This window comes from Aquarana catesbeiana, linkage group LG04, assembly GCF_042186555.1.
Source record: "Aquarana catesbeiana isolate 2022-GZ linkage group LG04, ASM4218655v1, whole genome shotgun sequence".
Classification (NCBI taxonomy): Eukaryota; Metazoa; Chordata; class Amphibia; order Anura; family Ranidae; genus Aquarana; species Aquarana catesbeiana.
Window position 1 is genome coordinate 226,447,987 of NC_133327.1, and position 18,048 is coordinate 226,466,034.

Sequence of the window (18,048 nt, forward strand, 5' to 3'; positions counted from 1 at the left end):
TAGTAGTTTGATGCAAGATCGTTACTGGTAGCTGAATGTTTTTTAGGGTTTGCCTATGTATTCCAAAACCTTGTGAAAGACATAACTCATACCCCAACTAACCCATACATTTGGTATTGGGTAGAAATCATTTTTGGGATAAAGAAAAGCTGTCTTTGGGGAAGGATAGAAGATATTTCTTAAAAAGGGCAGGGAACCTGGGAACCTGGGACCTGGCAATATTTGTTATTTCTAATAAGAATCCATTAAAGCGGGGTAGGCAACCTCGGCCCTCCAGCTGTTCTGAAAGTCCCATGAGACATTGCAAGACCCTGACAATCACAGGCAGGACTTCTAGAGGCAGAGGCGTGATGGAATTTGTAGTTTCACCACAGCTGGAGGGCAAAGGTTGCCTACCGCTGCCTTAAAGATTACATGCTTGATGTTAACAAACAGCTATGCTAACATTCTTAATTGAATTGATAAATTAAGAGCAACAAAAGGGTAAAACACATACCTATCCATATGAAAATGTTGCTTCAGGCTCCCCTCTGTACTATCTATATATGTGTAGCACTTGGTTGCTACTAGTAACTAACATCCACCATGTCACCCTGCTGCCAGACCTCCATTTATCACTTCTGAGACAATGAATAGTCATGTGCGTTGTTTTGTTTTGTTTATTGAGGGATATAACTTGGTTGGGGGAAAGGAAATATGGGATGCCCATAGAACAATTGCTTTGCCATCATAGTTAAGAATTAGAACAAAAGGTTGAGCCGTGAAGTACTGATGTACAAATATTATCTACAGACATTTCCCTTGCATAGCACCATGCATCCTCCTTTGACAAAAAAGACCACTCTGAACAGTCTCAGTTGCTGGCTAGAATTGGTTGCACTGCTACTAGGCAAGAGGTCTGCAGTAAGCTCCCCGGCGGCCTAGTAGTTTAGTATCATTTGTTGATTGGTGGACTACTGTTCCCAGATAGTCTGGCCTGCAAATCCTGTGCCCTCAGGCCACATCGATTTCACACTTTCCCCACAGTCTCCCCTCTGGCCTGGCACCGAACTCCCCTGGCATGCCTCATCCAGAAATCCACTGTGGCCCACTCACTGACCTTCTCCTGCCCCGAGTCCATGATGGAGAACCTTAACTGGACATATGTTCTGACAGCTTCTCCAGCCCCTCTGTTCCAGAACACTTCATCCATGACCGTGTAAAGATGAAGCTTCTTCCCAGCTCTCCTGGGCTCCTCCTGGCCTCTAGAGATGGGGCCCCTGCTGCTGCCTAGTCCTCCATTCTCCACATCTCCAAGCCGACAACCCCCCCCCAGGGGGCTGTTACCTCAGCTTATATGGGAGGCCTTCCCCCTGCCAATTCCAGTTGGGGATTGGTCAGGGCTCCTCACATGAGCTGCCTGCCACTCCAGTCCTAGGCCCTGCCCCCCTTCCAGAACATTCTCCCAGGAAGCAGGGGAGGTGCCTCAGAACTAAAGCATAGGTAGTCACACCCACTGCTGTGCTAACCACTCTCTGCCCCAGATCAAAACAAGCAGGCCTAGCCTGAAGCATAGGCCTGCCCAAATTTACCTGCTCTGGCAGTTTCCCTTACAAAATCCTCACTCTAGAACCTACCTATGGTAGAGGGTGCTACATATGTGAAGATTTTGATACCTGGTTGTGTGATTTCTCCTGAAGATGAAAATTGGCGAGATCACTTGGCCAAGAATCTAGATCCTATAACTATGGCAAATTAGTCATGTGATTTCTGCTGAAGTGGAGGATTGGCCAAGCTGAATTCTGATTCTCCCCTTCAGAAGAGACTACCTAGCCAAATGTGTAGATCTTTAGACATCTGGTCAGCAGTGAAAAAAGCAACATGGGCTGCTATAGCTTTTGCTAGGCCACTGCCAGTGCCTATTACTTTTTTTTCTCACCATTATCATTGTTTAACATTTGACTATAGCTCCAGTATATACAGTTTATGCCCTATTTATCTATGTCAACATAATTGCGTGTATGAGCAAAAGAGATGCATAAGTATAAGAAAATTAATTTTCACATGTATCAAATTACGTTGGTATTGGCCCGAGTTTGATCCCATAAATCTCTGGTTTAGAACTGCTAATTGAAATGTTATTCTGTTTAGCAGAGCTTCACAGAATTATGGCATACACAAAGTTCTTGAACAGTGCAGTAATTAGTTTGGGTTAATTAATTATTATGTTATTATTTTATTATGTAGTCATTTAGACTTAGTTTTGTTTTATCATCTGTTCTTGTATTGCCTTAGCTTCTTTACATGCATAGCCTCATGTATTTTTTGCACATTATGACAGGTGCTGGTGTCATGGTTAAAAGGGTACAGTTATATGGGGGCTTCAGTTTTATTTTTTATGGCTTAACATTGAGCCACATAAGTAGCCTTTTGATAAAGCTATAGCAAAAAAAAGAGACTTCAGTGAATGCGGATACTACAAAATGAGCAAATATTAGTGTACCAACCACTGTGCATGTGCAGTAATGCCATTACATGAGCTGTCAATTGTAAAAATGTATTTCTGCAAGTTAGGTTTGTGAAACTTATAAAATTAAGCTTTTTTTAAACTTTTAAAAACATTGGCGGTAAAAGTAGTGCCCTTTATCATTAAAGTAAAACAAGATTTTTTAAGAGCATAGTGCAAACAATACATACTGTAAGTGCTTACAGCAGCTTACAGCACAATCAACAAGCAAGATTCAGCCTTAGCAATTTAATGTTGCCAGAATTTTGTAAGCATAGCTATCATTGACTGTGCTACTGTATGTTCTTTCTCTATATTTAAAGTGATTGTAAAGTCTTGTTTTTTTCATTTAAAAATAACAAACATGTTATATTTACCTTCTCTGTTCAGTGGTTTTGCACAGAGCAGCCCAGATTCTCATCTTCTAGGGTCCCTCGCCACCACTCCTGACCCCTCCCTCCTGTTGAGTGCCCCCCCAGCAAGCAGCTTGCTATGGGGGCACCCAAGCCGAGCCACAGATCCCTGTGTCCATTCAGACACGGAGCTGTGACCCAACCCCGCCCCTTTCTCACCACATTGCCTTACTGACTTTGACTGACAGCAGCGGTAGCCAAGGGCGCTACACTTCTGTCTCAGCCAATGAGGAGGGGAGTCCCAGGCAGCTGAGACACTCCTGTAACATCACTGTATCTACATGGACCTCAGGTAAGTATGAGGGGGCTGGAGTACTGCTGCACACAGAAGTTTTTTTTATCTTAATGCATAGAATACCTATACAATATGCCTATACAACCACTTTAAAGTAAAATTCGAGCCTAAACCAACTAGTCTTAAAAAGGTCCCCTCTGCTAATTGTGGCTGGCTAATTGTGCATAGGGAAAAACTGTAAATTGATAAATCATTTTAAAACCAGCAAAGTTTTGCGTGGGAGAAAATGTTTACTTCAGGTGCACAAAAAAAGTACCTAAGGTGTCTAATGTAAAACCTGCTCATAAAGCAATATAAAAAGCATAGGCCTCCATTGCATACATTTACAAACACAAATACATAATGTTAATGGGCCTCTCTAATGTGGCTACTATTGTACACTATGAGGTTTACTAAAGGCAAATAAACTGTGCACTTTTGCCCCAGAGCCTAATAAATGATTTAAAGCTTTACTTTATAAAGAACACCCAATCACATGCAAGCAAAATAAAAAAAAAAAAACAGCATTTTTGCTTGCACCTGATTGGATGATATAACTCAGCAGATCTCTCCCAAATTTACTAAGCTCTGGAGTAACTGCACTTGCAGAGTGCAAATGCATCTGCAAAAGTGCACAGTCTATTTGCTGTTAATAAATCAACTCCTATGAGAACATAAACCTTGAGACATACATTCATTTAAACAGTATATAAAGGCAATTGTTTTAGTTTGGATAAGCATATATCCCCTGTAGGTATTTATTGCTGTCTGTCTCCCACTAGCCACTTGCTGACTGCCTAACTGGGAATATGTGTCATGATTTTGACATTAATTACCAGGGTTATGGCTGTAGCTAGATGCCCATTAGTATAATTTTTTTTCCCTTAAGCGGCTGGGTTTCCGATAAAAGTGGTCCCAATGGCGGATTCACAGCGGGATCAGTTAAAAAAGTGGCGGGAGAGGTGCACCCCCTCCTGCTGCTTCCCGGTGGTTCTGGGGCTAACCTTACCGATCGCTGAGCACAAAAACCATCTGGCATTGGCAGGGTTTGCATAAAGATAAGCGATGGCAAGATATCCACTGCTCATCTCCTTGAAGGACCGGAGCGACATTGGCGTCACTTCTGGTTCTTAGGCCATGCAAACACGTTTTTTTTATCTTTTGTTTTTTGGTGCCATTTCATGAGCACACAATTTTAAAGCATGAGATGTTAGGTATCTATAATTGGGGTATAGATTTAGTTTTTTTGTTTTTTAATTCATTAAAATGTACTTTTTACAAAAGAATTGCATTTGAAAAACTGCTGCGCAAAAACCCAGTGCTATAAAAAATTTCAGTGACTGCCATTTTATTCTCTAGGATCTCTGCTAAAAAAATATATATAATATATATGTTTGGGAGTTCTAAGTTATTGTCTAGCAAAAAATACTGTTTTAACTTGTGAACAAGAAATGTCAGAAAAACTTGTCTCCCATACAAGGAAATCCAAGATTTTGGTCTTGTCAACACAGAAAGTCTTACAATTGGGACTCTTGGCCCTATGACAATTATATAAAATCAGAGTTCTTTTAAAGTGATTTGAAAAGATTTTTTTAATAACAAACAGGTTTATAATTACATGCTCTGTGCAATGGAATTACACAGAGAGGCCCTGAATCTCCTTTTCTCGGGCCCCCCACCAGTGATCCTGGCTCCTCCTCTCTGGGTAGTTCCCACATAGACAGCAACTTTATATGGGGGCACTCATGCGGTCTCACTCCCGAGCCTCACTGTCTGTGTCTATAGTTACAGACAGCGAGACTCGGCCTCGCTCCCCCCTCCCTCATCACTGGCTTTGATTGACAGCAGTGGGAGCCAATAACTTCCACTGCTTCAGCAAAGCCAGTAAAACCAGGAAGTGAGGGGAAAAGAAAGAAAATCTGCAGACGGGCACAGCACTGGATTGCATGAGAGCTCAGGTAAGTAAAAGGGGGGGCATACAGTTTAGTTTTTATGCAGATTGCAGCTGAGACTGCCATGTATTTTATTCAGAGGAAAGTATTACATTAGGTTGCTTCTGCTAACCAGTATAACTAACAGATTATTTCTAATTAGTGACATTATTAAAGTGGAATTCTGGGATAACCATAACTACTCTTAACCACTTCAGCCCCGGAAGGATTTACCCCCTTCCTGACCAGAGCATTTTTTTCGATTCGGCACAGCAATGGTTTAGCTGACAATTGCGTGGTCGTGCAACGTTGTACCCAAACAAAATTGACTTCCTTTTATTCCCACAAATAGAGCTTTCTTTTGGTGGTATTTGATCACCTCTGTGTTTTTTATTTTTTGTGCTATAAGCAAAAAAAAAGCGACAATTTTGAAAAAAAAAACAATATTTTTATTTTTTGCTGTAATAAATATCCCCAAAAAATATATAAAAAAACAAATGTTTTCCTTATTTTAGGCCGATATGTATTCTTCTACATATTTTTGTTAAAAAATCGCAATAAGCGTATATTGATTGGTTTGCGCAAAAGTTATAGCGTCTACAAAATAGTGAATCGATTTTTGGCATTTTGATTATTATTTTTTTTACTAGTAATGGCGGTGATCTGCAATTTTTTTATCGGGACTGCGACATAATGGCGGACACATCGGACACTTTTGACACTATTTTGGGACCATTGTCATTTATACAGGGATCAGTGCTATAAATAGCTACTGATTACTGTATAAATGACACTGGCAGGAAAAGGGTTAAACACTAGGGGGCGATCAAGGGGTTAAGTGTGTCCTATGGAGTAATTCTAACTGTGGGGGGTGGGCTACCACTGACATGACAGCAATCACTGCTCCCGATGACAGGGAGCAGTAGATCCCTGTCATGTCACTAGGCAGAACAGGGAAATGCCTTGTGTAAATAGGCATCTCCCCATTCTGCCTCTTCGTCTCACGATCACGGGCCGCCGGTGAACATCGAGTTTGCGAGACCCATGGGCACACGCGCCCGCAAAACGGAAAATTGAGAGGGACGTACAGGTACGCCCATTTGCCTGTACGAGTTATTCTGCCGATGTATATGAGTGTGCGGCAGTCGGCAAGTGGTTAAAAATGTTTCCTGCCCAACACCTATGCTTGCCAACCTGTGAAAGATGTATAAACTTACCTATTTTCACTCCGGTCCAGTCACATGACCCTGCTCCCGTCTGTCAGTCAGCATGGCTGCAGGGGAGAGGATGGAGTGCTAACAATAGACAGGCCATTAAAGCCTATGGGTGACATCACTCTCCCAGACATTACATGCCATTGTTCTTTCCTTTCTCCTGCAGCCGGAGCTGGCTGACACAAGTGAGCTCATGTGACCGGACTACAGTGGCATGAAAATAGGTAAGAATACAGATCTTTTTCACACAAGTTAAAAGGTATATGTGTTAGGAAGGGGGAGGATACAGTGTTAATAGTAGTTGGTGTTGTCCCAGAATTACACTTTAAAACAGTGTGCCTAAACAGACAAGTAGGGGAATTTTTAACCACTTGACGACCGCCGCCTGTACATTTCCGTCGACAGAATGGCACGGCTGCACAAATGGGCATACCTGTACGTCCCTTTGAATTTGCCTCCGTGCTGGCGCACACCTGCTGCGAGCTCCATGAGTAGGATCGTGGGTCCCGCAGACTCGATGTCCACGGGGATACCCACGATCATCTCATGGAGAGGAAGAACGGGGAGATGCTAATGTAAACAAGCATCTCCCCATTCTGCCTAGTGACCCTGTCACTGATCACAGCTCCTTGTAATCGGGAGCTGTGATCAGTGATGTGTCACTCATAGCCACGCCCCCAACAGTTAGAATCACTCCCTAGGACACACTTACCCCTTCCTAGCCAACTAGTGGTTAACCCCTTCACTGTCAGTGTCATTTTTACAGTAATCAGTGCAATTTTATAGCACTGATCCCTGTAAAATTGACAATGGTCCCAAAAATGTGTCAAAATTGTCCGTTGTGTCTGCCATAATGTCACATTCACAATAAAAATCACATATTGCCGCCATTACTATTAAAAAAAAAAAATATTAATAAAAATGCCATAAAACTAACCCCTATTTTGTAGACGCTATAACTTTTGCGCAAACCAATCAATAAACGCTTATTGCGAATTTTTTTACCAAAAATATGTAGAAGAATTTGCATCGGCCTAAACTGAGGTAAAAGAATGTTTTTTTATATATTTTTTGGGGATATTTACTATAGCAAAAAGTAAAAAATAATGCGTTTTTTTCAAAATTGACGCTATTTTTTTGTTTATAGTGCAAAAAATAAAAACCGCATAGGTGATCAAATACCACCAAAAGTAAGTTCTATTTGTGGGAAAAAAAGGACGTCAATTTTGTTTGGGAGCCACGTCGCACGCAATTGTCAGTTTAAGCGATGCAGTGCCGAATCGCAAAAAGTGTCTGGTCTGAATCGAGTGAGTGAGTGAGTGTCTGAATCGCTCTGGTCTTTGGCCAGCCAAATGGTCTGAGGCTTAAGTGGTTAAAGAGTATCTGTGACAGATGATGTGTGACAGATTCATGTATCAGCTGGAAACAAGTGCATCATCTTGGGGCAAGTGCAGCATACAGAGGCACAATGAGGCTGGAGTATCAATAAACTCCAGCCTCATTGCAGTTGAGCTCCCTCCCAGCCACTGCAGCTGTCACACTGACAGCACAGCAAGCAGGAATTTTGAAGCGGTGTGGATGGGGCCTGATGGGAATTCAGAGATATTAGTTGCCCATATTATCCCCTCCCCTGTGATTGACAGGAGGCAGTGGACAGATCTTTAGCCAGTGGACAGCTTAGCAGGTATTATTATTAATACTATTATACAGAATTTGTATAGTGCCAACAGTTTTCTCAGTGCTTTACAATATAAACGGAGACAGTATGATTACATTACAGTTCAATAGTGAAGGTATAGGAGGGATCTGCTCATGGAGTTTACAATCATAAGGGAGGGAGAGGTGGTACAAAAGGTAATAGCTGTGGGGAATAATTTGATAGAGGTGGCAGAAGTACAGTTTATAGATGGAGAAGGGGTAGGCTTTCCCGAATAAATATGTTTTCAAGGATTGCCTAAAGACGGACAGGGTAGGAGCTAATGTAAGATACTGGGGTATGGAGAAGTCCTGGAGGTGAGCATGGGAGGAGGTAGCAAGGGAGCTAGAGGACAAGAAGTCTTGGGAGGAGCAGAGAGGATGATTTGGGTAATATCTGCAGATGAGGTTGGTGATGTAACTGGGGGGCAGTGTTATGGATGACTTTGTATTTTGTGGTTAGTATTTTGAATTGTATACCTTGGGCTAGTGGAAGGCAGAGGGGGGCAGCAAGCACAGATTGGTTAGTAAGGTGTATAAGTCTATCAGGAGCATTCAAGATAGACTGAAGGGGGAATAGCCTGTGTAAAAGTAGGCTAGTGAGGAGGGAGTTGAAGTAGTCAAGGTGGTAGGTCAATTTCAATGGAATGTTGCAGGCGGAAGACAGACTTAAAGGGGTAGAGAAGGTTGTTAACAGTGAGGTATCCTGTGTAAAAGTAGGCTAGTGAGGAGGGAGTTGAAGTAGTCAGATGGTAGATAATCAAGGAGTGAATAAATTGTTTTGTGGTGTTAGTTAAGAACAGAAGAATGCTGGAAATATTGTGGAGCTTAAGGCATCAGGATTTAGCCAGTGATTGGATGTGGGGGTGAAAGGAGAGGTCAGAGTCTAGGATTACACCTATCACCCTGGCATGTGGGGAGGGAACAATAATTTTGCATATTGATCTCAATGGTAAAGTAATTTGGGGGGGATAAGGGAGGTGGCAATATTAGAAGCTCAGCTTTAGAGTGAGTTTAAAGAAATGGGGTGACATCCATACTGATATGTCGCTCAGTAAATTTGTGATATGTGAAGAGATTGAGAAGGTGAGCTGAGGAGTAGAGAGATAGATCTGGGTGTCATTGGCATAGAGGTGGTATTTGAAGCTGTGGAAGGCCCAGCAAAGAGATGTAGAGAGAGAATGCGAGGTGCTCAAGGACAGAGCCTTGGAGTATCCCAACAGAAAAGGGAAGAGGAGCAGAGGAGATAGAGTTGGATGTGACACTGAAGGTGTACTGAGTTGGGTAGGAGGAGAACCAGGAAAGAGCAGAGTCGCGGAGGCCAAGAAAATGGAGTTTATTAAAGAGCAGTAAGTGGTCGACTTTGGCAAAGGTAGCAGAAAGGTCTAAGAGTATGAGTATGGAATAAGGGCTGTTGGTTTTAGCAGTTAGTAGGTCATTAGTGAGTTTAAGTAGGTCAATTTTAATGGAATGTTGCAGGCGGGAGACAGACTTAAAGAGGGAGTCCCGCGAAAAAAAAAAAAATTAAAAGTCAGCAGCTACAAATACTGCAGCTGCTGACTTTTAAAATAAGGACACTCACCTGTCCCGGGGTCCAGCGATGTCGGCACCCGAGACTGAGTCGTCCCTCGGTCCTCAGGTGCTGCCGCCGCTTTCTCTGTAAGGGAATCAGGAAGTGAATCAGGAAGTGAAACGCTGCAGCTTCACTTCCCGGTTCCCTACTGCGCATGCGCGAGTCGCGCTGAACTTCCTAACTGGTCCCCGCTGTCTCTGGGACCCGTGTGTGTCCCAGCAGACAGTGTGGTAGGGACGGGAGGGGGCGTAGAAACCCGTGGGAGTCTATGCCGGAAGTGGGTGCAAATACCTGTCTTAGACAGGTATCTGCACCCCCCTCCCCCCTGAAAGGTGCCAAATGTGACACCGGAGGGGGGGTTCAGAAAAGCGGAGGTTCAATTTTTGTGTGAACCTCCGCTTTAAGGGGGTAGAGAAGGTTGTTAACAGTGAGGTAGCAACCCATACGGGTGTGGACAAGGTGCTAAAGAAACTTGGAGGCAAAAAGGAGCAGAGAGATTGTTCCTAAGTTGTTCGAAAAGCTGGGTCCCAGTGAGGACCCCATCAGGCTATCAGCCTGTTATTGGCCTGCTTTTGGCTGTAGAATCCACCCACTGCCTGCTTTCGTTCACAAGGAGGGTGCACACCTAATGGACAACTAGGCACCAGGGACTGCTGGGGAGGAGTGGAGATAGTGGTAGCAAAAATGAAACTCTACTATACTACTAAAGCGTACAGAGAGAGAGAGACTTGTCTGTATGCCAACTTACAGTTGGTCTTCATTACCTCCAACGTTGTGATCTACAAGCTGAAGGTAATTGTTTATGAATATGGTGAAGTAAAAGCAGTGCTTTTAAGAACTAACTCAATCTGCTGCAGATTTCTGTAAAGCTACCAAAACTGGTGTCAGGACATTATGTATCTGGCTCAGGACCTTTTAAAGGACCAAACTGCTGGAAAAATGGTGTTAATGCTTTAATGAATTCCCCTGAAAGTTTATAATAATGTTTCTAGCAGTTGAAATGTAATGTTAGTGGAAACTATTAGGCTTCATGTACACAGGACGTTTTTACAACCTCTCCTGAACGATTTAACAAGACAGATAGTAGCCCATGTTCAAAATGTCCGTTTTGCCACGTTTACATGCGTTTGCATTTAGAAACGTTTAAAAACCGCCAGAAATGAAAAACGGCTGTAAACAAAATGCGTCTGAATGGGAGTTACCGCATTTAGCCACGTTTAGAGGCGTTTGGCACTTTAAATGCCTCTAAACTTAGCTTCTGAACCCATTTTTTTGCATTCCAATGTTTTTGGATCAAAAATGTCAAAAAACACTGGCGAGCCACATTTTTGAGCGTTTATCGGCGTATATCAGCGTTTTTTTCGTTAGCGTGTTTTTACAGCTGAAAACAGCTGAAAAACTCCTCTCAGAACCCATTCGTTTTGTTTTTTTTTTAAAGCCAAAAAAACACCCCAGCCAAAAACTGCTAACAGCTTGGTGTGCATGGACACATAGGATAACATGATGGGGAGTTTATTGACTGTAGAAAAAAACGTCTGAAGCCAAACACAGCTGCTGTAAAAACGTCCAAAAATGTCCAGTGTGCATGAGGCCTGGTTAAAATAACATTCTAAAAACAGCAGTAGTTTTGCATTGAGTTTGTCAACATTTTTGCAATAGCGTTTTTTAACGTTTATTGGCAGTTTTTAGCATTTTTGCACGTTAGCGGTTTTTAGCTTTTTTTTACGTTTTTGTTTTCTTGAAATTTTTAAGTGTTTATGGGCATTTATCAACATTTTTTGACATTAGAGAGTTTTTACAGCTGAAAACAGCTGAAACACTCCTCTCAGAACCCACTAGTTTTTGGTTGGGGTGTTTTTTGGCTTAAACCCCCCCAAAACTGCAAATAAAATCTTATATGTGCAAGGATACATAGGATAACATGATGAGGAGTTTATTGACTGTAGAAAAACAATCTGAAGCCAAAAACAGCTGCTGTAAAAACATACAAAAACATTTAGTGTGCATGAGGCCTTAATATTAACAATTATTGGTCACTGTTATCATCCATTTTAATTCGTTTTTTGTTTGTTTGTTTCTTTTCAGGTTTCTTAAGCACTGGTGACCAAGCTGCAAAGGGAAACTATGGACTCCTTGATCTTATCCAAGCCTTAAGATGGACTAGTGAAAACATTGGGTTTTTTGGGGGTGATCCTTTAAGAATAACAGTATTTGGATCTGGTGCAGGTGCATCATGTGTGAATCTGTTGACTCTGTCCCATTATTCAGAAGGCAACCGTTGGAGCAATTCCACCAAAGGTATAATACAGGTTTTATTTTTGTCACTATTGGCTTGTCTTGCAGGTTGTGACACTGCTGTAAATGTGCTTGGCTTTCACAAATTTGTACAGAGCATCATCACTTTTTTTTTTTTTTGACATTCCTATGCATGAATAAGTGCTGGTGAATGACATGTTTATATTTACTGTACAAACTTCCAAGGACAGCTTAAGAATACTTGTACATTGTGAGCACATTTACAAAAAGCATGTTTTTCCTTAAAGGTGTTTTTTTTGGAAAAGATCCAGTGAACTGTACTAAATGAGGTCAATTGTATTCTGTCATTCTTCATTGGCAAGTTTAGCTTCTCACAAGAAACCCTGCCTTGTAAAAGCAAAATACAATTTTATTTTAATGGTTGATGCTCAAGAAACATTATCTAGGTTAAAAGAGGAGTTTCACGATAACACACACTCACTGAAAATTCATGAGTTGAATTTATTACTGTCTCTGAGAAGTAGGTATAAATGTTTTGCATGCATGATTCCAAATTGTCAAAGCCTTCAACTCAGAGTCATATTTTATTTTACTTTTAGTTATTTTTTCCTCGTCCTTTTCAGTTCCACCCAATGAAAAGAATAAAATTGTTTTCTCGCATACTTTATGTAAAATAGGGAAACAGATAGGTGATATTAAAAACGGTCAAAGCTCCGTTAAGTGTGAATAAAGCATAGATTTGATAAAGGTATACAAATGTGTAAAAAAATAATTGCAGCAAATTTTATTTAGATGATGTTTTATAAATGCAAGCAATATATTCATAAATGATCTTAATCAGAGAATAATGTTGTTATTGAAATACATTATTAATAAAGTAAAAATACAATGAAGGAAATATTAACCCCTTCATTACCACATAACACATGTATGAGGTGTCCAAGAAGGGGACTTTAATCTTGGGCACTGCATATATGTGTTCCTCTGTTTTAATGATACATGATAGCATTGTGAAACACCTCCTTAATGATGTCCTGTTTGTCATTCCACTCTCCGAGAACCAGCATGTCAGTAACTGCCATCCAAATAATTCACAGGGCTTCATACAAATCGCATACTTATTGTTGTTCTGTCATTTCCATTGTCTTTTGTTATCTCCTCTGTAGTTCTAGAGACAACAGGGGTGATATCCTGACATTATTCATGCTGCTAATGGGTGGCACTGAAAGGGCATTTGTTTGCATCCTTCCCAGTAATGTCTACTGATCAACCCCTGATAGTGGTTCAGTTTTGAGGCAGTGTCACTGCTGTCTGGAGTTGGAGGAGGTCCTGTGCCTCTACATGCCCAGTGTAATCTGGTGCTGCTAGAGAACAATGGTAGGGGAATTATCTGACCCCTTTCAATACCCACACAGCTGCTCTGTCAATGTTCAGCTTACAGCAACATTGTCAACAGGTACAATTTACAGTGCCTTGAAAAAGTATTCACACCCCTTGACATTTTGCACATTGTGTCATGTTACAACCAAAAACATAAATGTATTTTATTGGGATTTTGATGTGATAGACCAACACAAAGTGGCACATAACTGTGAAGTGGAAGGAAAATGATAAATGGTTTTCAATTTTTTTTACAAATATCTGAAAAGTGTGGCGTGTATTTGTATTCAGCCCCCCTGAGTCAATACTTTGTAGAATCACCTTTAGCTAAAATTACAGCAGCAAGTCTTTTTGGGTATGTCTGTACCAGCTTTACACATCTAGAGAGAGGCATTTTTGCCCATTCTTCTTTGCAAAATAGCTCAGGCTCTGTCAAATTGGACGAAGAATGTCTGTGAACAGCAAATATTAAGTCTTGGCACAGATTCTTAATTAGATTTAGGTCTGGACTTTGACTTGGCCATTCTAACACATGAAAATGCTTTGATCTAAATCATTCTATTGTAGCTCTGGCTGTATGTTTAGGGTCGCTGTCCTGCTGAAAGATGAACCTTTGCCCCAGACTCAAGTCTTTTGCAGACTCTAACAAGTTTTCTTCTAAGATTGCCCTGTATTTGGCTCCATCCATCTTCCCATCAACTCTGACCAGCTTCCCTGTCCCTGCTGAAGAAAAGTATCCCCACAACATGAGGCTGTCACCACCATGTTTCATGGGGGGGGTGGTATGTTCAGGGTGATGTGCAATGTTATTCTTCCACCACACATAGAGTTTTGCTTTTAGGTCAAAAAGTTCAATGTCCAACTCATCGGACCAGAGCACCTTCTTCCACATGTTTGCTGTGTCCCCCACATGGCTTCTTGCAAGCTGCAGACAGGACATTTTATGGCTTTCTTTCAACAATGACTTTCTTCTTGACACTCTTCCATAAAGGCCAGATTTATGGGGTGCACTACTAATAATCGTCCTGTAGACAGATTCTCTCACATGAGTTGTGGATCTCTGCAGCTCCTCTAGAGTTACCATGGGCCTCTTAGCTGCTTCTCTGATAAATGCTCTCCTTGCCCAGTCTGTCAGTTTAGGTAGATGGCCATGTCCTGGTAGGTTTGCAGGTGCCATACTCTTTCCATTTTCCGATGATGGATTGAAAAGTGCTCCGTGAGATGTTCAAAGCTTTGGATATTTTTTTATAACCTAACCCTGCTTTAAACCTCTCCATAACTTTATCCCTGACCTGTCTGGTGTGTTCCTTGGGCTTCATGATGCTGTTTGCTCACTAAGGTTCTCTAAGAAACCTCTGAGGTCTTCACAGAACACCTGTATTTATTTTGAGATAAAATTACACACAAGTGGACTCTATTTACTAATTAGGTGACTTCTGAAGGAAATTGGTTACACCAGATTTTAGTTAGGGGTAATAAAGTAAAGGGGGCTGAATACAAATGCACACCACACTTTTAAGATATTTATTTGTAAAAAAATGTTGAAAACTGTTTATCATTTTCATTCCACTTCACAATTATGTGCCACTTTGTGTTGGTCTAGCGCATAAAATCCCAATAAAATACATTTACATTTTTGGTTGTAACATGACAGAATGTGGAACATTTCAAGGGGTATGAATACTTTTTCAAGGAATTGTAGCTGTAGTTTGACTTCAGAAACAGTTGAATCATTGCCTATTGCTTTATTTGTGTCTGTTTTTTATTTATATTTTACTGTGTAGCATCATCCACACAGTTATTAGTTCCTCTCTCTCCACAGCAATGCTTTTTGCAGACAGATGAGAGTAATGACAAAAAACTCCCCTGTCACTGCCCACACAGCCATCCATGTTTTTTCTGTTTGTAACAGAAATTCTGCCAAGTATCTACAGTATATGAGAACAATGATATGAACACTCTGTTCCCTGTCACTTCCCACATGCCCATCAGTGTCTTCCTCTGCCTAACCTATACATTCTACAAGTAGCTATATGAGAACAATGATGGGAATCCTCTGCTCCCTGTTACTGCCCACACACCCAGCAGCCACCACTTTTTAGACTGTCATGTCCCTACCCACACACTATATGCATGAAGGCTGAGGATACTTGGGACAGGTAATTCAACAGGGTCCTGTCCATATGATGTGCAAGCAGATCCTACCACGGGTAGCAGATCCTCTCGCAGGCAGATGATGATGTCATAGAAGATCAAAACAATAATTACTCAACACAGGAACAAAATAATCCTAACATTCTTAATAGGAAATGCTGCAGAGGGGGAATGGAGGTTTGGAAGCAAAGTTATCTCAAACCCAGGGATCAACAATAAATACTTATCTCTCTTGCTGCTAACGACACTCAATGCTGCATGGTTGCAGAGAACTGATTTGCTAGTCTACTGGTAAGCTGACAAGTGTTGATCTCCATTGTCAACTGCAGCTCTCACTGATTCCTTCTGCTGACCTCCATGTCATTACTTTCTTATACACTGATGTGGAGGTCAATAGAAGCAAACAATCAAAGCTGTTAAAGAAACATGGACACCTTTTGGAAGTGTCAGTTTCCCGACAGATTTTGGGCAACCAGTTCTCTGAAATAGAGATGTGTTTGATGGCACAGGCAGGAAGAAAGTTAAGTATTTAATTTATTCTCTACAGGTATGTGTTTATCAGTAAAGGTTTAATTATGTGACATGGTCTTTTAATCATTTACCCTTTAATTCATCAGTCTCAGTGGTCATGGCAGAAGAACTTATCTTTGAAAATTACAAATGTACCCTAAGGTGTTCTGTGATTTATGGGTGTGCTTTAGAACATCCCTCAAGTTAGCTACGCCTGCATCATAGAGAGCTTTTTGGCAAAGTACCTTCACAGAACAAATTAAGCTCTTTACAGATCTTTAATATATAGCTCCATAAAAAGCTACAAAAAATCTAAACTGACTTTGGAATTTTAAATCTAGAAATCTTTTTTTTTTACCTTCCTTTTTTTATATTGGAAAATCTCCAAACGGAAATTAATTGTAAGGCATGTGCTAACACGTGCATAAAAAATAATAAAACTATAAAATATAATAACGTTAGGATTTCTTTAACAATTGTGTCTCTTCTTAGAAATCTCCCTTTACTTCCTGTCCTGTAGACACAATGGAAAGTTAGAGGAAATCTATCCAAAGTGAGGTAGCTTTCCTCTTAGATAGCTGTCACCAGAAAAAAAATGTCCCTCACTTTTATCACAGTGACAGCTGAACATACTTGAGAGTTGTAAACCACTTTTAGGAAGAAGCCCAAATATTAATGTTTAAACTTCTAAAACTGGGCATTAAAGTATAACTAAAGGTAAAACTTTTTTTTTTAGTTTTGTATAAAGTGGGGAGAGACTAGAACCCCTGTCATGTTTTATTGTTGTCTGTGCTCCCAATAGGGAGATTTACACTCTCTATGTGTCCTGATTACCTTTAGCAATCATAAAAGAAAGTAAAAGACAGGGATGTAGATAAGGGGGGTCAGGGATTTTTCAAACCCACCCTAGAGCATCTTGCCAAAAATGAAAAGCATCTCTGCTATGCTGCCTCACAAGGTGCCAGCACCACTAAAACAGGCAGCACAGCAGTCAGTATTGTGGGCAGAGTGGATAATACAGCAGGTCAGGTTTAAGGCACACAGGCACAGACACTCACACTGTTACGGCAAGGCTGTGCTGGGCTCTCGGCTGAAAGATCTATTAGCACCAGTACAGACACAGCAGGAGCATGCGGCGCCTGAAGTCTCACCCACCAACTGCCTCTACACTCTGTACTGTCACTTCCTACCTTGGACTTTGGAGGAGCTTGGCTTGGAGTGGAGAACATGCAAGGGCCATCTGGTAGCAGTGCAGTGTAGCTCCTGCTGCTGAGGAGCTGAACCGCCCTCTTTTCCTTCCGGCTTGCTGCTTCAGAGACGGTCATCACATACCACTTACCACTGCTGTGCTGCCATAGGGATAAGTGAGACTGTGGCAACTGGCAAAGTTTTTTACTAATCACTGGGTTACCATTTCCACTGCTTGGGACTGACAATCCAGCCTGGCTCTGTCAGCCATGTTGTGGTGCTGACTCCAGAGTCAGAGGGCTGAGGGGTTACCTGTAGTATGCCTGCAGTCTCTGACCATCTCCTGTATCATGTCTGCAGTCTCTGATCATTTCCTGTAGTATGCCTGCAGTCTCTAACAATCTCCTATAGTATGTCTGCAGTCTTTGACCATTTCCTGTAGTATGTCTGCAGTCTCTAATCATCTCTTGTAGTTTATATGCAGTCTCTAACTATCTCCTTTAGAACGTGTGCAGTCTTTGACCAAATGAAAATAACTCCTTGCTCCAGGTGTAACTGATACACCCACTGGAACACACACCTGAGTGCTAGCTCAGCTTGCCTCTGTGGTAAATTGTCAAAATAAGAAATGGCTGCACCTCGTGTGGGCTCCAAGTAAAGTTTATTGGAATATGAAAATATCCAAAATGACACCAGAGGACACCAGCAGTGGTCAAGGTAGACGCATTTCACATAACAGAAATGTGCTTAATCATTACCAGTCTTTGACCAGCTCCCGTAGTATGTCTGCAGTCTCTAACACTCTCCTGTATCATGTCTGCAGTCTCTGATCATCTCATGTAGTATGTCTTCAGTCTCTGACCATCTCCTGTAGCATGTCTGGCACTAAATGATATGCACAACCCTTTGGTGTGTCAGAGGCTGCAACTAAAAACCTCATTAGTTGGCCATCACTGGGATGCATACTCAAATTAA

At 41.4% G+C, this 18,048-nt stretch overlaps 1 protein-coding gene across 5 annotated transcripts in view; it reads left to right on the plus strand.

Moving 5' to 3' along the window:
* The window catches only part of NLGN1 (neuroligin 1), a 1,091,070-nt gene that overhangs the window by 1,063,788 nt on the left and 9,234 nt on the right, over positions 1-18,048 (plus strand). For all 5 annotated transcript variants that reach the window (XM_073626236.1, XM_073626235.1, XM_073626238.1 and 2 more), the window contains one exon: positions 11,671-11,883. In XM_073626236.1, coding sequence (XP_073482337.1) covers positions 11,671-11,883 — 213 coding nt within the window. The remainder of the gene's footprint in view (positions 1-11,670; positions 11,884-18,048) is intronic.